The following is a 20,000-nucleotide window of genomic DNA, read 5'->3' on the forward strand; positions in this document are numbered from 1 at the left end:
TGCATTTCTAGCTCGTTCATCAGGCTGCGCAGAAAAAGTACTGTATTACAGAAATGCATGTGCATAGTCAGTGCTCCTCTTCACTCTCTTACACGCTCTCCCTTTTTACCTTTCTCCTCTCTCTCTCTTTCTCTTTTCATTTCTTAACCTTTCCTTCCCACTGCCTCTCTCCCTCTCTCTCTCTCTCTCTCATTCCATGTCTCTCTTTCCCTCTTTCTCTTTCCCAGTCGCTCCCTCTCTCTCCCTCTATATTTTCCATTTCTTTTCCCCTTCTCTCTTTCCCTCCCTACCCTTCCTCTTTTCCTTTCTATCTTTTATCCTCTCTGTCTTTCTCCCTATTTCTATCATTTTCTGTTTCTCTATTTCTCTCTTGCGCAAACTCTCATATAAACACGTCCATAATCGTCTATAATTACAATCTTTTCCCTCAATATTTGGCGCACGATTTTTTTTTTCTTTTTTCTTTTCTTTTTTTAACATTGAAACTCTGTCTAAGTCCGGACGATATAATTCTGACTTAGATTCAACTGCGTTGGCTATTTTTATTTTTCATTTTATTTTTTTATTATCTAGACTATTACGCACGAGGAGCCGGAAGAATCTATCTAAAAGTATGTACAATTCGTGTCTTGGCTTTAGATCTTCACCTACCGAATAGAATTCAAACGTGACATGCTCACTTTTTTGTGTGTGAAATCTATACTTCGGAGTCTGATTGCAATTGTTCATTCTACCGGTGTGAAGCCCTAATATGAGTATGTAAAGATTAATCACATTTCAAACTGCTGTGACACAAGTAAATACGACATATCATGATGTATATGAAATCAAGTTCCTTACTTGTTGAACTGACGGTTAATTTCCTTGATTAGATCATCTGTCATGACAAGAAGTTCAGTGAAGGTGTCCTTAATGGCATAACATACCTCCGATGATATTCTATAGAGCTTGTAAACGTATGTATCTAGGCCAGAAACCCATTCGCCGCTGGAAAGAAATGGATTATGCAGTTAACGATAACAAATTAAAGTTGTTCTTATTACCAGTATAATATAACAATAATGACAACAACTAAAAACTACTCGTGAATTCACTAACATGTAATTAAATGTAGCAGCTATTTCCCTGACGAAGAACTTGTTCTGGTCCCAGATGACTGAAGCAGTGTAGAATAAGTCTTCCAGAGAGTTATATACCATGGAGTTATAATTTCGTAGGATTAGGTCAAGGGTAGCCCCCACTGGCGAATAGAACTTATTAAGAAGTATTTTTGATAAGTACATAGAGTCTCGTAGCCTGTTTTCTAGATTGTGGCGATAGAAAATCTTGTCAATCGGTGATACGTAGTGCATGAATATTCCATTATCTGTTTTCATAAACCTAACTGAAGGGTCAAAGGTGCTGGAAAATCGAAGCAAGTATGGACTTTCAAGAGAAAGGGAGGCCTGGAAGTCTCTCCTATGATAGCCAAAAAGCCAGTGGTCCATGAAGATACCTATGTTTCTGGGATCCACCAGGCCAATCTTCAGCGATCGAGACTCATATGGTGAGTTCTTTCCTTCTCCTACATCAACATCAATGAACGCGTGGGGAAGGTCCGTGCGCGCCCCTGCACGCAAGTCCCAAGTATTGTTCAGCCCATGATCCTTTCCAAACATATGCAGGTATTCTCTCTTGTCAAGACTATTCATTCGGAAACCTAGTTCATATGCAAGTCCAGATTCACTACCAAGCGAAGTGAATACATTGTACGTATCCCCAACCTTTGTATAGGAAGTCCTGAATAGTACCTGAGACGGGATCTCGGATTCTTCTACGTCCATGTTTATATCGATCTCTATGCTCTTGTTGTCTGGGGTATTCCGCATCGTCGTTGTGGCATTGAAGGCTGTATTAGATTTAGGGAGATGAAGAACTACGTGACTTACACTTACTCCCGATCGGCTTTGTTTGGGGGTCCATTCAAAGTTAAATTGATACTTGCGGTCTTCCTCGTTCTCATCAAAGAAAATAGCATTTCCATACACCTTTCCAAAGATGTCCTCGGTAAGGTCAGCAACCAATTTGATATCCTTGAAGGACTCGTGTTTAAAGGTGATTCCAAGATCTTTCGAGCCTACGCCAAAGAGCGAGTTATCCAAATAATCGAGTTCAAGTGATGTAGGATCTGTTTGGGACTCCTTCATCTTGAATTCCGATAAGAATTTCGTTTTTGCATTGCCTATAGCTAACTTGCTTTTCAAATGTGGTCGTAGTTCCTTTAACATTATCTGTGCATCCGCAATGTATTCATCCTCTAGGAAACCGTCATTGCATTCATATGTCATTCTATAGCCATACTGGTTGTGGTCGACTTCAACTATGGCACTATTTTCGAACAATCCTTTATCCACAGCATATGATCCGTCAACTCCTATCTGCCTTCTTGGAACTTCCCCATCTAATCGTACTCTGCGCCCACTATTCATCTTTTTATCAAGAATTTGGAAACCATACACGTTCGGCCTAAATCCTACCCTGAACATAAGATCTTTTTCACTATGAGATGAAATAGCTCTAGCCTCCATTTTGAGATCAGGTTGGTAACGATATGCTAAATCAAGCCCTAGAATTTCTCCCCACCCAACGTAGACCTTAAGTATATCCTTCTGATTGTTTTTCCATAAAATGTAGGCATGTTCATACTCGTCATAAACAATTTCTCTATATTGGCTACTAGAAATCCTTCCGAGATCAATATCTGTCTTATAAGAAATTTTCATGTAGGAAGGATCAAAACTGTGTATATGATCATCTGGAAATACGTGGTCAAAGGAAATGAAAATAATATCATTCTCATAAACAATGGAATTTTCATTTAACTTTCCTTTCAATTTATACTTTTGCCCAATGGTTATGTCACTGATTTCTAACTCAATCCCAAGGCTAACATTACCCAAACTTGTTTCAAACGCATAGAGGCCCTCACGTACCACATAACGAATCACAACCTCTTCAAATATTTCTAATGGTACATGAACTGATGCCACGAAGGCAAAATCCCCCAAAGATACAAAATATTTCTCAAACTCAAATCCAAACTTATTGCCTGGATATTCAAGGACGGCAAATGCTGCTTTGCGAGAACCATTCTCGTATTCTAATAGGAGAGATATGTGTTCGAGGTCTTGGCATGGTGTCTTAAATCTAAATTCAATCTGGAAGGGTTCTTTTTTCAGATGAACTTTGGCGAAAATTTCGTAAGTTTTCTCCATATGATCAATTTTTACAAACATATCCTTCTGTATCCATCCCGAACTTTCAAATGTTAGAGGAATTTTTAATTCTGTTTTCAGATATCGGAAGTTGGTAAAAGGAGACTTTATTTTAATTTGACCACTGAAAATATCCTGTAAAGAATAGTCCATACTGATTTCATACTTCTTAGTAAAATGAGAAAACGCATGCAAGAAACCAGAATCCTTGCTGAATGAATAACCAATCTGTATTCCCTGTTTGTCAATATGGAATATCACCTCTGATTCTGCTAAATCGAGAGAACTTTGAAGTCTAATAATTTTCTTAGGCATTTTTACAATTGCGTTAAGTGAAAATGGCCATGAAGGTTTTAGTCTGAGACTAGTAGTGGAACCGTCATAGTCCGGATCTGTACAGCTAACGTTGACTCTAAGATCCCAGTAGGTATCAAAGAGCCCATTTACTTCAATTTTGGAGGTTTCTTTTTCTCCTTGCTCCACTGCAAGTGAACCCTTCAGTTCACCTTCCTTCCACGTATATTGTCCTTTTATGTTGTAATCCTTTTCTCCATGGTGTGCTTGTATCTGGAGGGAAGAATGATCCCACTCCTTTGCCACATCAAGAACTGCACTAGCGTTTAGTTTCTTATCGGGAATAGCAGGACTACTTATTGCAAGGTCCATTTTAAGTTCAGGCAATAAGAAAACTAAATCAATATTATGTTTAGCATTAGGAAGGATAAACTCGGCTTCAAAATGATACTTTGAAGGCCACATTAAATTACTTTTCGACTTTAGGTTTCCAAAATGACTGGATTCAATAGATAAATCCTGTTCATTATTCCATAGATTCTGGTTATGGTGGAGTATATATTTTGCTTTATGTTCAGAACCGTAATTGGCTGTTAGGTTTAGCTTAATGTCAACAGAATTATCAAGGGTGAGTGTTACATTCAAAATTTCGGATAGATATAGGCTTTCAGCCATTAAAGAGATTTCAAAAATCGGAAATTCATTAGTCCACGAAATGAAGAGCTTGTGGAGATCCAAAGGGTCAGTGAAGCTGAGTACTACCAAGGAATTTCTTTTATCTAAATCAACTCTTACAGTAAGATCAAATTTCCGGTCATGTGCCTCTATCTTGCTTGATATATTAACCAGCGATTCAGGTGTGACGAACTGCTCATAAATGAACTGATATAAATAATCTTCTTTCTTAAAGTTTAATTTCCAGTCGATCTTATCTTCGAGACTATATGGGATACTAAATCGTGCATAAGTTTCATAAAGCAACTGCTGCATCTTAGTAATGTGGCCTTCGACTGTCAGTTGGCGGGAGTTGGACAGGTAATGTGCCTTAGCGTTACATTCTATATCTGGGTGCTCTGCTTCGGCACCTGTATACATCTCCATTTCAAAAGTGACTAATACGTCTGTGTCGAGGTTCTCGCTGTTCGTAACGTTACAGTTACCTTTCATTATGACTACAGGATGACCTTCAAATCTGAACTCTAGCGAGGATTTAGCGTTTCCATATTCTTTAGCATCATACATAAAGTGAAACTTGTCTTGTTCGGAAGTAAAGAGAACGTGACCATCATAGAAAGAAGCGGCGAATGAAAACTTAAATGATTGTAGAAGAGGTGAATCAAGGAAGAATCGCAGCTGAATTGGATATACAAAGTCATACATAAGGGATGAATTTAAAGCATATTCAGAATGTTTAATGATGAAATCTCCTTCCAATTTGAGCCCCAGGTTTTTTACAATTGTTTTCGAATTTAGCTCTAGATCATGGTATGGCATAGTAAAGTTCACAATCACAGCTGTATTTGCATCCCCTTGATTTAAAAGGTCTTCAAAGTGAAAGCTTGTGAAATCCGTACTAAATGAAATTTCACATGTTATCTTATCCAATATTTCTTGACTTGATTCGATACGTAGTTTCAAAGTAGAATATTCGTTATTAGTAGATGTAAGTTTTCCAGGATTTATCTCAGCATCATCCAGATCTACTTCTACTGGGATCTGATCATAAATAATTTGCATAGCACAAGCAAACTCGAACTTGTTTTCCTCCCACTCTACAGTAGTTGAAAAAATGATTTCCTCGCTTTCTGTAGACAAGCTTGCTGACACTTTAACATCGATTAGCGGTCGCCAGGGTGTGTTTAGCTTTACCTGAATATTCCAAAGCTCAGCCTCTACACTGAAATCCAAAATTTTTGAACTCTCCTGTTGAAGATTTAAACTGATCGATAATGAGCTGCCGTCAGTTTCAAATTTTCCATCGAGCTTAATCTCAGTGTATCCTTCGAAAGGAGTTGTAAGAACAATCATAGTACTAAAGGATTGGCCTGTGAATTCGTACGTGGCCACTAATTTCCATTTGTTCTCATTCTGAAGCAGATTAACTTCAATGTTGTTAGGAGAAAAGTTTAAAGAAAGTGACACCTCCTGCAAAGGTTCTATTGAAGTTTTTAGATCCCATACGAAATCCACTGTGCTAGGATCAATTCTAAGAGATACATTTGTCATGACTCTCTCTTCCCACTCCACGTAAAGACTACTACTAATATCTTGTATATCCGACAGCATTACTTCCACATCAATACCGAAGTTGAGAACGGGTAAGTCTGGGAAAGGTGTTTTGATTTCCATTTGCATCGCCACTTGATTTTCACTCCGCATTCCTTTAAATTGACTGCTTATGCTATCTCCCCATTCTAGCTTTAAGAATAGAATATCTTTTAGTGTTGTCATTTTTCCATTAATAAAATCAACAAGATCATAACTTACGTTGATTTTGATCGGTTCATAAGGGTTTTCTGATGATTCATATGTTAGATTGAAGTCCGATTTCTCAAGACTTAAATTTACTGATCCTTCGAGACTATACATTTTATCTGCTATATCCAATTTAGCTTCGAAGTTATATATATCCTTATAACTAACATTCAACATGATCGGGTAAATATAAGACCCAGATATATTAAGCATAAACTGCTTTGCATCTTCTTCGTCCTGTAGAGTTGACATGAAGTGGAATATTTTGTTTTTGCGCCATTGTACATTTATCTCCAATGAAAATAATTGAACATCTGCCTCCACAGTCAAAATGCTCTCCTCTTCATAGTTAAGAGCAACAAGCACTTTAGCTCCGTCAAATGCAGAGGTGAATTCAAGCAGTGGTCTTTGTTTCCATGTGACGATCCATTCAGTTGAATATGATCCGGCCTCCTGTGATAGTCCAATCGTTCCGTTGATATTGCCTTCAGCATTATCGAGGAAAGATGTGTAGCCGTTCAATACGATTTCTACTTTACCTTCGGAATTATCTACGTCTAATGAAGTATAGATAATTTCTTCATTAATTTCAATATTATAATTTACTTTAATGCTATGTGGAATATCGAGTTCGTATTCGCCCACTAAAGAAAATGACGATAATTGCTCTAAGGGTGTTACGAGGGAGAAGGAAATTGTACCGCTATCAAACTCATCCGAGTGAGTGAAATTTCCGGCAGTCTCAAATTTCTTTTCTAGTCCGTACATAGTTCTCAAATCAAACATCTTTTCACACTCCCCCATGTTCCATTTCAAATGTCCAAAGAAATTCGTGAATAATGGGGATACGAACTCGATTTCGGAATCAAAGTGTGTCATATTCTTGCTGAGGTCTATCACGACCATAAAATGAGTAGATTCAAACTTGCCGTCACTTTTGAATTTGTATGAGTCCTTGAGATCATAATTAACTTCAAAGTTTATTACTGATATATAGGGAATTGGAAGGTTACCTGATACCAGGAAAGATCCTTCAAATTCTCCTAATGACATTTTCATACTTATTTCGAAGTTTTCCACTCCGTATTGATAGAATGCCTGGAAATCATAGTTGGGGATGTGATAATCTACCTTCAATACATGATCCTTGGTGAAAGCCGAAGAAAAGGAGACTTCAAAGGTTGAGCTACTCCATGGTTCGATCGTATCATCAGGTTGGTAATTTAGAGAACCCATAAGCTCGAATTTCTTCTTACTTTGCACATCCAGTACAACTTCCATAGCATATCCTTTATCCTTCTCCTCGAAATTCCAGCGACCATCCACACTTTCGTAACCTTTAATATTGGAAGTGATGAAAGCAGCCATTGAGCACCATGGGTTGTTTTGTCCTTTCAAAAGTACTTTACCTTCAAAGTTGTGCTTATTATGTTTTCCGGTGAAATTAACACTACGGTCGTCTTGTAGGTTATACGCGAAATCTGAAATGGTTTTATAAGTGGACTTGCCAAGGGTCTTAGTTATAACTTTGATTTCTCCACTTTCAAAGAAACTTTCAAATTTCAAATCGGCTGAGAACACCGATGTTGGATGCTGTTGTCTGGAAATATGAAAATAGAAAGGCTTATTAAGTTTTAGTTTTTTTGTTTGGAAATTACCAGAGAAATTTATTTTTCCTTCATCAAGATAAGTTAGATCTAATATCATGGAAATATTATGTGTGTAGTAGTCTCCATCTGAGTTGTATTCAAGTTCACCACCAAGGCGTTTGTCGTTGTAACTGAAGAATAAACCAAACAAGTACTTTTCCACAAAGTCATACACCATATGGAATTCAATTGGGATTGAGTTGATCTGGGGCAAGAGAATCTTGACCTTGCTATCTAAAGCCATCCATGTTGGGTGATTTGTATGACTGATCTCTAATTCATATCTCTTATCACGAGTGGCAAACACTACCTCTCCATAATACTTATTTGAGTTTCCAGGTCTTTTCACATTTAGACTGAAACTCAATTCATCATATTCTTCAAAGGAGGTCTTCAACTTCGCCGTTCCTCTGAATTCTTCTTTATTTAACATATAAGATCCTGTAAATATAATTTCGTGTTTGTGAGTTATAAGGGTGATCTTGAAATCATGATCTTCTATGATTATTTGGAAATGAAGTTTACTGTATTCTCGAATAGTAAATTCTAAATCTAGAACAGCATCAAATTTATCGGGCATTGTGATAATTTTCACGTTAATTGTTGAAGAACTACTACCACTACTAATGACATAAGAAAAAACTTTGCTTTCATCTGATGTGAAATCATACATTGCGACGATACTGGATGATTCATATCCCCCAATTGATGTAACTAAACTCATATTCAGATTCCCTTTATCGTTTTCTAAAGTAAAGTCCACATCAGCCGTTACTTCAAAGAGTAGCTCAGGGAAATAAATGACTGAGTTTAAGTCCAAGACTAATGCCTTCGTGCCAAAATCATAATCTACCTTAGTCGAAAAATACTGACTTTCCAGGAAAATACCCTTGAGAAGGAGTGAGGATGACGTCATGCTAAATTCTAGGGAGAAGAGAGAGCGGCCTCTTCGAGGGTCACGTATCTGTAGGTTGAATGATGTAGGGGATTTATTATAACTCGCCGCAATACCATAACTTCCGATCCTAAAAATTTCAGTCTCAGTCTGAATATCAAACTTATTTGCACTGAATTCCCCACTTGCCTGGGTCGCAAAGAACGTTCTCTCATTTCCTTGAAGGGTTGCTTCAAACTTTTTTATGTCTTCTGTTAAGTCATACGATATTCTAAAAACATAATTCTTGTTACGATCAGGGTCGCCAAAGTCTAAATTAACAGTAGCCTCGAATGTACTAAACAAGCTATCCATCTTACCGTCCACAAACAAATTCACCCCTGTACCATTTAAATTCAGATTAAAAGCTATACCTTTAATCAAGTTCAAATTAAACTCAAAGTCAAACACCGGATTATTGATGAAGATTGACATGTTGCTATAATATTCATAGCTTATTTTGTATTTGAAAATGTTAGGGGTTTTACTGGTGGCGATAACCATGTTACTTTCAAAATAATCTTTCTCAACTACATAATTCATATTCATTGAGCCCTGAAATTTAATTCCAATGGTATTTTTTATTCTGATTACAAGTGCTCCAGATGAAAAGTCCTCTTTAGTTGGGTCGTACTTAATAACCACTGAAAAAGATTCCTCATATTTGTCAACAAACTTTATGCTTGTGGTAATTTGTTTACTAGGATTTCCTTTTATTTTTCCATGGATATTGGTGATGGGGCCAAAATCTGAATGTCCCTTGAGAATGATTTGCATAACCTTGCCGACCACCCATTTTATTTCCAAAGACGCCTTCGCTGGTTCTGATCCGTCAACTGGTGTTCTCGAAACATTTATTTGGTAAGCATTTATCTTATCACTATCCACTGAGCCCTTATACACTGTTCCATGAATAGTAACTAGTTTTGCCTCAAAATCGAAATGGTCCAACTTCAAATCAAGGTTAAAAGAAGGATTGTGGTGGCCATCTTTGTACGTAGCCTCAATTACAGTATAGTTGTCTGCTTTGAAATCAAGTTTTACATCTATACCTTGCTTTTCCAGTTCAAGATATTCTGCCATACAAAACATTTGTGCGTTGAAATTTATATCATCACGATTTTCACTGGCCTCAACATTTAGATTAACATTTAATTCGCTATCCACACCATTCATAAAGAAACGACCCATAAGATTTAGCGATACTGTGAGATTGTCTTCAACTTCATACGTAAAACCTCCACGAAACGATAGTTCTATTTCCTTAAAGGTTTCGAAATCGGACGTTAATTTAGACTCGAATGAAATAACGTTTCTTCCAAGCTGGCTTAAGTCACAGACCGCTTTGAGCTTGATATTCTTTTCAAGAAAATTTGAATCGATATTGATATCAAATACGGGGAAAACTGAACTGACGTTCATGTTTATCATCAGTATAGGTGACTGATATTCTTGTACATCAAGAATGAAATTGTATCCATCGTTTTCGTTGCTATATCGAAGGATGGCGCTATGATTTGAAAAAGGAGTGGTTAGAACTATATTACCAATGAGACCATCGGCGTGGTCTGTTGTTAACACTACGTTGTATTCATCCCATTTAAATTCAAATTTTCCTGTATAATTCGCATTGCCTCTTGTTGAAATATAAACATTTGTATCAATCCCAGTAGGCGCTTCCAACGTTGTCTCGAATGACTTGAAATCACCTTTTTCTGAGAAGAGAGAACTGTATGCAAGATTGGCTATTGAATTACCATATCCTGCTTCTGCTTGGATATGTTGGTTTGAACTAAACTCATGATTCCAGCTCATATGAATGTGAGACAGTGTATGCACGTCTATATCAAGTTTGACATCTACGTCTTTTATATTCTTGCTATTCTTGAAATTACTGCTTAAAAGAAAGAGCTCTTCTGGGCCTATGTTTGACGAAGTCTCAATTCGCAGATGTTCACCATCATTTTCAAAAGTAAATGACTGTTTAAATTTATCCTCCCATAAAGGAGAAAAAGAGAAAAAACCATCGAAGTGATCCGCAGATCCTTTAACTGCAGCTTCAACTTTGAAAGTGTTGAGGGACAGAACGGGGACACTTATTTCCATATTAGTTTCCCAGTTTGTGATATCCTCTGGTTGAATGGTACAGTTTATGCGAAGATGTTCATCGCCTTGCAATAGAAATGAGACGGAAGTCTCATATTTGTCTTCTTCTTTGTTAAGGTTGAAGGCCAATTGGCTTGTGTGGTTCACTCCATTCTTAAAATTAAATGTTGCATCTGTTGATACACTGGGTACTGTAGGATTCCATGTTCCCTCGGAGGTGAATGTAACAGAGAAACTGTCAAGCATTGCTTCCAACTCCAGGGTGAACAAATCATCGTCCAAAGTGAAATTTAATTTACTATTTGCCTCATGTTTTGGTAATTTAATACTAAAATCCCAAGCAAGTTTGGTCCACTCGGTATAAGTAGAGTTTCCAGACAGAATCACCTTTTCAAAGTCTGTGAAAAATGACTGGAAAGTTGATTCTACGGTGAGGTTTGATTCTGAAGCAAATATATCTGTGCTGAGGGAAATGGACTTGTCGTAAGGAAGGTCTAAACTTAGCTCCAAGAAGGCTCTTTTGTCTGACCATGTGTAGGTTCGATTTCCAGATACCTCAAAACTAATCATCTCACTTGCCCCTATATGTCCAGATGAGGTAAAGGAAGACCTCGTAGCTCGATAGTCGCCGTTGATGCTAAAAGGGGATGCAGTCAGGGGAGATGTCAGATCTAAATCAAACTGGAGAGTATCTTCAAAGAAACCTCCTAGGCCATTGGAGCCTGTGAAGTTAAAGGCCCATAGTGAATCTACGGATGGGTCTAACCTTAGGCTGCCCCAAGTTTTTAAGGTTCTGTCTTCCCATTTGCTAAAGAAGTTCAGTTCAGGGTCACAGTCAGCTCCGTTATCGTAGCTTATGCTAAGTTCCATATCGTTTATATCTGAGAGCTTGGCTTCTCCTCGGAACTGTCAAAAAAAAAGTACCATGAGTTTCATTCATACTTCTGTAGGAAGTTTCTTACAATAATAAACGCAATTGAATCATTATTTATTCGAAAACAAACGAGGTGTATCTAGAAAGAAAATCAGTGTTTTTCGTGATGTTCTTAACTTACCAAACTCATGCGCTATTCTCACAATGAAAGGACATATCATTTTCTTACCTTTATCTCGTTTACTTGGAGCTCCAAATAATCCACATGTTTGGAATGAGCAAGATTCATGAAGTCGAATTTTGCCGTGCTTAGAGATTCCAATGGCGTTGTGAGTTCAATGGTAAGTCCCCTATTATCATTTGAGAACCAGCCATCATGATTGAGAACTGTTATTTGGAGCATCGTCTGCTGACCCTCGTATGTGCCTGATACCTTATAAAACGAAGAACCTTGAAAAGTATGTACATAGAAAATGAATTGTCAGACGGCTCAAGAACTCCTAGAGTTTAGGTTAAGGATTCTCTAAAAATTTGCTGACTACATTTCTTCACAGACAGGGATCGTATTTCACTATTTTAACTTCTATTCACAAGAGAATTTATGCCTTCAGCCTCTAGTTGTTTTTACTGTTCAACCTAATGTTCTCGTATCGTGATGACAATTCATTAGTTTTTCTGATGTTATGTGCATCCAATACAAATTTCAATTGACAAATCATATTATATAAACACAAAACACAGCAACTCCAGACACCAACCAATTCCAGTTCATTTACCTTCATGCAAAAATCTCGAACCTTCCAGTTCAGAAAGTCCAAGTTTCCAGAAAACGAATGTAGGTTGGCTATTACTGTACATAAACCAAAATCTCATTGTGGTTAAAAAAGAAAAAGCATACACCAAGATTTCACCCAAAATTACCTTCACGTCTCTTGTTTTCCCATCATAGGTGTGGTTGAGCGCCAAATGTCCGGAGTACGCGTTCTCGCTTGGGGCTCTCACAATGACAGTAGCCTGAGCCTCGACATCGTCCCTGTTCTTCCGAGTGAAGTTACCTTCAATGATCAGTTCACTTTTAGAGCCCAAACTTAAGCTCCCGCGGAACGAGTCGCTGTTTGGGAAAAGAACAATGCAAAATAAATGAAGGGAAGTCATTTTTCTTCAGATGCGTACAAAAATAACTCTCTGTGTAGTATGAATAGAAATAAGTATCATAAATGTAGGGTGAAAATGATGCATGCTTGAGAACGGTGGTTCCTAAAGTTTTTCAGCCCTGAAACCCCAAAGTTCAACTCCAAGTTATCCTGATACCCCGTCGCCAGTATCTACCTACTACCCTTTCGACTCTCAACTTTTAATTTACTTAACTTAAAAAAAGGGGGGAAAAGAGGACTTCTGTGAACAAATAGCTGGAATCTAGGGACTTTTATTTTCATTTTTAGTAAAAAAAAAAAAAAAAAAGTTACTAAAATACAATTCGAAATGAAATTATTGATTTAATATTTCCTCCATGATAGCTCTTTGGATATTCCCAAGAACCGGTTTTAACACCCACTAGGGCTATTGAGGCACTACTTTAAGAACACTTGGTTTAGAATAAAGGAATAATCAATATTTAAGAAGAGTAAGTGGTTCAGGACAAGGGGACACGCGCCGAGTGTCCATCATGATGTATATATACTTCGCCTGAATGGAAGTAAGATTCTTTAACATGCAAAAGAGTGGCCGAGAGTCAAAATAGATCAAAATACATGGAGCCGCATTTCCCATATACGGAAAAAAATAGAAGAGAACATTTCATTTCAATTTTAATCAACAGGACATGGAAGGTGTGCCGAGAAATTTTGAAAGAAATTAGGACAATCATGGATAGGAAATAAAAGTAAAATTAAACCAGGTGTAAGAAGATGAAGAGCCTACGCTAGGAAGCGCATAGCAGCAGCCAAAGTCACATTTGCCCAATGCTCTTTGGGGACTATTGGGACAGGAGCCACTACTGGGACTCAGAGAGGAGTGCAAGATTCGACAACAGAACAAAGTGATTACGCCACCAATGCACTCAAACGTAATTATGAGTCTTATAACTTCATAATTATTTTGTGTGTGTGTGGAACAAAAGTATGAAGCAACCAAACAACCTCACCTTCCAAACTTAATGTGTGCCGTCACTTCAGGGAAGATGTCTTCTTCATCATATAAGGAAAATTTATAGGCAAAGCCAGGTTCTGTCTGTGTTACTCCTACCTACAACGAAACGAGAATATGACCTCAGTTCGCATAAGCCGGTAAGCGTGCATATATGCATACATACGTACGCACATACATATACAGTATACATAGACACAGTACTTCTTCAAAGGGAACAACAATACGAGATGAAAAAATAGTCTTGATGAACGGAGGGAAATTGATATATTTCACTGAGGCGCAAATTCGTTTGGAAATAAAACTTCTGTTCATAATCATTCTAGTCAGATATGCTTACCTTGAATCTGACATCGTCATCTGGGTAGAAAAACGCAAGGTACACATTCATTAGTGGTGATTTCTGTGTGTGAAGAGAATATTCAATAAATATTTGCCTGTTATACACATACTTGCGTGCATACAGAATTAAATGAATGATTAAAACAAAAAGAGAGACGAGCACACGGTAAAGTTTTCAATCACTGAGTAATTCATTACAAAGGTTAAGTGTACTATTTGAAGACTATATGAATCATTTTACAAAATATCTTTTCAAAGTAAATGAAACTGATTTACAACAGATAACAGAAAAAGTGAGGCATTCATGAATTCATTATTTTAAGAACATACCTAATCATGCGTTTACTTTTATGAAATATCTATTTAGATATTTTTCCTAATTAGTTTATGTATTTCAAATACTCTCGTATTTACTACTGTATTTGTAAACTTATATCTTTCTAATTTTTCTATGTTCGCTATGTTGCCAGGAGGACATTTCAGTTACTATGGCAAATGTTTTAGGCTACTGTGTTAACTGTTTTGATTGAATAAATTATTCTGTACTATTAGAGGGTATGTACCTCATGTAGATATTTAAAATGAGAAGTATGAGAAAACGATAGAGGAAATACAGAGAGGAAACAGCTACTTAAGAACTTATCATAACAATAAGTCAAGCAGGGAAGGAATTTGTGTGTCGCACACGAAAAAAAAAATCGTTTGTTTATTTTCCTAACAATAAAAAAAAATTATCAAGCGATTGCTACATTTTATATTCTATTATTTTCAAGCTAGAATCACAAAATGCTTCGGGATTAAATAAGTCACTGGCGCTGCAGAGATTCAAACCGTAGATTGTGCATATCTGAGCCAACGGTAAAATAGACTCAAACACATACGGAGCTAAAGGTTAGTACTAGTACTAGGACTAACCAGTTAAGGTTCACTGGTAGCCGAACTTATTCTATTATGAGCTCGTAAACCCGGTCTACGGTTTGAATTCCTGTGGAATTATTCAGTCTGGCTGAAATGGGCAAAGGTGTGCAAGGATTTGAATTTGTCTGAATCTGGGTTTGGCTAGCTGACTTGAATTTGGCTGAATCTGGGTTTGGCTAGCTGGCAGTTTTTCTGGCTCTTGTCTCTCCATTTCTTACATTCTAAACCCCCCCCCCCCATACACACACTCAACTTTTCAGTTGCTCTAAGACTAACCTCATAGCCAAACTTTATATTGATGTGTTCGCTTTTCAGGGACATCTCCGTCTTGTTTTCAGTCCAGGACACATTTTCATACCAAGTTGACGCGAAATTGCCCCAGACAAGCTGTAAAGAATTGTAATCTGCATTCAAAACCATAGTTTAAAGGATTGCTTCAGTGTGGATCAATTTGAAAACACATTCTAATGATTACACAAAATACAAATCAAATTCCAAAATATTTCACTTCACTGATGTTGTTTTGTCAGAAAATTTCATTTCACGTTACTTCGTTCACGGATGAATACTCTTCTTGTGATGCTGAGAGTCTTCTGCGCGTATAAAAGCTGATCTCGCTCTTACGTTCGACTCGTATGTGTGCGTTGAAATCCAGATTCCATTCTTCATTCTCAGGATACTTGACACTCACCACAAAACCAGTTGATGAATTCCCAATCTGCGCTTCAAACTATTCGAAAGGAAATAGGAAAGTGAACTTCATCTGATTTGGGAGGTTTAGTGAGACGTGAACAACGAAAGACAACATTATAGAGTAGTACAGTCATATTTGATTTAACTGACTGTCGTGCAGTAGTGGATGTAGTGTTAACATTACCAGGAAGTATGTAGTGTACGTTATGGTACTGAAAATGACTAAAGTAGCCATTTCTGTGATTCTTTCACCTGATAATGAGAGAACTTTGTAAACGCTCCAAGAGTATATTACATTACAATGTAACAAAGACTAAAAACATCAAAATGGCCAATGAAACTATGCTGTGAAAACAAAGGCTATATCACAAAATGTATCATTGTATGTTTGCGCATTCACTATTTACTTTCTTTCTGACCACTTTCATTTATATTGCCGGTAAGAATACAATGGACTGTGATGCATGCATTAACTTAAAAGATAGACTCAGGCAATTTGAGTTGAAAATTTGATTTCTCATAAATGTTCTCTATATGTTCTCAATATCCTTCCTAGTTGATATTGTTTTCTAGTTTTTACATACTATTTAATATTTCATGATTACTTTTATATTAATAAATAAGTAAGGTTCTTAGTAATAAAGTTTTGTAAATGGTAAATGTTCAGTTTATTTTCTCCTTGCTTTTGATCATTGAACCTGGCTAAATATAATTAACTTTTAATGAGTGACATGATAATTAATGACATTTATTTTCTCTGTCTCCTTGCATTCCAACATAACCGTAAGTAGATGTTACCCGACTCCCGAAGCTCTCATTATCTGTATGAATCCTCTTCGAGGTTTCTTCATTATCCATAAACTAATTTTATACCGTCTCTGTAGAACGCTGTAACTTCACTTATAATCTAATTAGCTTCTACTCATAACTATTAGTCAAATACACAAAAAAATCTTTCAAGATTCTTAAATATTTTCCTTTGAAGCTGAATGCCCATAATATGTTAAAAAAAATTGTCTGACTTACCACAACATCAAATCTATCTTGTTGAGATAAGTCCAGTTCGCTGAAGAGTCGCAACACAGCTTCCTGGCATTGAAGATGGAGACCTGCCTGGAAGTGCAGAGGTGACTCCTGGTAAGAATACATTGCCGAGGCCTTCATCACGAGGGTGTCTCGAATCTTGTATTCGGCTTCGAGGTGAGCAGCAGTTGGAGAAATCTATGGCCAAAATAAGAACACAAAATTACTATATTAATCAGGCGAAAGTCCAATTTAGTTGTTGCACTTAGTCTACAAATGCATTGTGTGTGTGTGTGTGTGTGTGTGTGTGTGTGTGTGTGTGTGTGTGTGTGTGTGTGTGTGTGTGTGTGTGTGTGTGTGTGTATGTGTGTGTGTGTGTGTGCGTGCGTGCGTGCGTGTGTGTGTGTGTGTGTGTGTGTGTGTGTGTGTGTGTGTGTGTGTGTGTGTGTGTGTGTGTGTGTGTGTGTGTGTGTGTGTGTGTGTATGTGTGTGTGTGTGTGTGCGTGCGTGCGTGCGTGTGTGTGTGTGTGTGTGTGTGTGTGTGTGTGTGTGTGTGTGTGTGTGTGTGTGTGTGTGTGTGTGTGTGTGTGTGTGTGTGTGTGTGTGTGTGTGTGTGTGTGCGTGTGTGTGTGTGTGTGTGTGTGTGTGTGTGTGTGTGTGTGCGTGTGTGTGTGTGTGTGTGTGTGTGTGTGTGTGTGCGTGTGTGTGTGTGTGTGTGTGTGTGTGTGTGTGTGTGTGTGTGTGTGTGTGTGTGTGTGTGTGTGTGTGTGTGTGTGTGTGTGTGTGTAACGAGCGCATCAGGTCGCATTGCGAAGAAGATTGGTAGTTCTTAGTTCTAAACATTTAATCAGAAACCGTGCAATTGATATATTTCAAATGACTGATAATGAGAAAATGGGCCCTTACCTTATACACGAATTGCACGCGGTTGCTTAGTCCCACTTCTGTAAAGTTAGTTTCTAGTAAGAGATGCACATCAGTAAGATCCTCTCGCCTCACGTTTCTCCACAGGCCACGCAAGCTCATCTGTTGGTAAAAAATCCTTCTTTACTGTGTGTTTTCTTGCTATCTGATGCCAGCTGTAGTCGTGTTATCATTTTGTTTTCTTCTTAACTTTTACATATTCTACATAAGTCAAAATAGTTTAAGAGACGCTCACCTTACGCCTGTCACTGAGGAGATTGCTCTGTAGATCAAGTTCGTCTGGTCTTACTTTCATTTCGTACTCAGCTTTCACATTTGCAAGAAATGGTGACTGTAAGAATGTGAGGTAGGAATTAGCTAATTGAAGATACATGTTACGATAAATATATGTAAAGATGGAAATAATATGGAGATGAGATGACAATGAAATTTTGAGTTTTATTTAGAAATCTTATGGAGTTCAATAAAAAAAAAAAAAAAAAAAAAAAAAAAAAAAAACAGGGTTTGACCCCTTGGGCATTCTTCAACCGACTGATGGTAGGAGAAGAAATCCATAAGCTATTATAATTAAATGTAACAAATTAGAGTATTCATATTTTGTCAGCAATAACCCGCGTTTCTATCCTTGACCCGGCAACGCGTCAACGAGGTGAAATCATTAAGTCATATTGACTACATAAAACTTATACAGTCGACACACAATACGGGGGTAAAGCGGCCCGTACACTCTCAGGCCACCTGTCTGTCAACCAGACAAAATCAGGACTCTGCAGTCCAAAGTGAGTGTGTTGGGGGAGTTATACACACTCAGTTTGGCCTGCACAATCCTGATTTTATCCGGCGACCAGAAAGTTGTCCTGCGAGTGTGTGGGCCGCTTTAATAATTAATCAGACATCATCCTCTTACCTTGAGAAAGAAATCTCCTTTCCAATTGTCAACATCGTCTTCAATGGTTCGTGAGCCGGACACTTTTAAAAGGTTCTCTCTGTTGGTGTCACCGTGTTTGTAGTTTGCAGCGACTTTAACATCAAAAGTGTCATCAGAACTCAGGAACTGTCCACGACCTTCCAGTCGGACGTCATTAAATTCGACATACGCATTTCCAGTGCATGACTGATGGAAGTCGCTCTCCAAGAATACTGTCAAAGAGAACGAATAGATTTACAGGTTTATGTGTGATGAAAGGAAAAAGTATTTTATTATATCAAAAAATAGCTTCCAAATTTTGTCATATTTCATTCACTTAACTTCAAAAGCATTGCATCTCTTGTCTTAAAACTTTTCTTGATTTGACCATTTGGGAGAGGTGTGGACGCCATTCAGGGGAAGTGTCCACACGAGAATAAAATGAATGAAATGATATCTAAGTGTTCAGTTTAAATGCAAACATTCTTACCTCCAATTCTGTAGGGCTCCTTGCTGAAGCCTTTTATTTCGCCGCTATAATTCATCTTCGCTGAAGTTATAGAGAAAGAGTTGTCTATAGAGTAAGTTTGTCCGCGGAGTGTTATAGATGCCCCCACTGACGCATTTAGACCTCTATTGCCCTTGTCGTCAATTTTTAATTTTGCCATCATTTCGACCTGAGGATGGTCCTCCTCAAAGTATTTGAAATTGAACTTATAGTCATTTTTCTTGGCTACGATTCCCCCTCTCAGACCGTATGATTTCCCCCCAAAGGTAAGAAGGATTTCTGATTCGCTCCAGTTCCTCAAATCGATTTCAATTTCGTACTTGCGATTAACGCCCGATCCGGGGGTATCGACCTTGAGTTTCCCATATGAATTTATGATGTCACCCTTGATTAAGTAATGATCAAATGTGTCGGTCTTTGACAGCACGAGTTCGGCGGTGTATGGTTCAAGGGAAGTGTATCCGCTGGGCCCTGAGTAGGCTGAAGCGCACAGCTCAACACCCAAAGATTGACGTGTGAAGTGACCACTGCAAGAGGACATTTCGTTCGAGGGAATCGAGCGATACTCGTCCCAACTCTTGCGGCTGCTATCGTAGAATAACAGTTTGGAGGAGGATGAAACCTTGGCTATCTCATTGTTAGGAAGGTCAAATTTGAATACATTGCCATCGATCTTATTACGAGACAAAGACCCGCCGAATTCCATTCTTGCAAAAGTAGTCATGGTGTTTCTCATAGCACTGGAGGCAACGTATGCATCCACCTTCAAACTCTGGTCCAGAATTAAACTAGCTGATGGAATTATCCTGACGTGTCTTTCATCTCCGTTTTCAGTCTGGATGTTGATGAATTCTTCGTGCAATGTGATGGATACAGTGCTGTTGAACTGCATGCGGAGAGGGAAGCCTAAGATAGTCGTGGCAACATACTCTTGGTCGAAGAGCTGAAAAAATG

General features: G+C 37.9%; 1 protein-coding gene across 1 annotated transcript in view; it reads right to left on the reverse strand.

Moving 5' to 3' along the window:
- Positions 1 to 20,000, reverse strand: part of LOC143041514 (uncharacterized) — a 103,184-nt gene that overhangs the window by 14,523 nt on the left and 68,661 nt on the right. The window contains exons 17-30 of the mRNA XM_076213478.1: positions 19,029 to 19,989; positions 18,539 to 18,771; positions 17,867 to 17,962; positions 17,614 to 17,733; positions 16,711 to 16,905; positions 15,542 to 15,721; positions 15,268 to 15,378; positions 14,072 to 14,134; positions 13,730 to 13,830; positions 12,508 to 12,697; positions 11,816 to 12,019; positions 1,099 to 11,618; positions 841 to 987; positions 1 to 24 (exon numbers count right to left, since the gene is read on the reverse strand). The exon at positions 1 to 24 is cut by the window's left edge and continues 129 nt beyond it. Coding sequence (XP_076069593.1) covers positions 1 to 24; positions 841 to 987; positions 1,099 to 11,618; positions 11,816 to 12,019; positions 12,508 to 12,697; positions 13,730 to 13,830; positions 14,072 to 14,134; positions 15,268 to 15,378; positions 15,542 to 15,721; positions 16,711 to 16,905; positions 17,614 to 17,733; positions 17,867 to 17,962; positions 18,539 to 18,771; positions 19,029 to 19,989 — 13,145 coding nt within the window. The remainder of the gene's footprint in view (positions 25 to 840; positions 988 to 1,098; positions 11,619 to 11,815; positions 12,020 to 12,507; positions 12,698 to 13,729; positions 13,831 to 14,071; positions 14,135 to 15,267; positions 15,379 to 15,541; positions 15,722 to 16,710; positions 16,906 to 17,613; positions 17,734 to 17,866; positions 17,963 to 18,538; positions 18,772 to 19,028; positions 19,990 to 20,000) is intronic.

This window comes from Oratosquilla oratoria, chromosome 31 (assembly GCF_046742065.1).
Source record: "Oratosquilla oratoria isolate Oo_2021 chromosome 31, ASM4674206v1, whole genome shotgun sequence".
NCBI lineage: Eukaryota > Metazoa > Arthropoda > Malacostraca > Stomatopoda > Squillidae > Oratosquilla > Oratosquilla oratoria.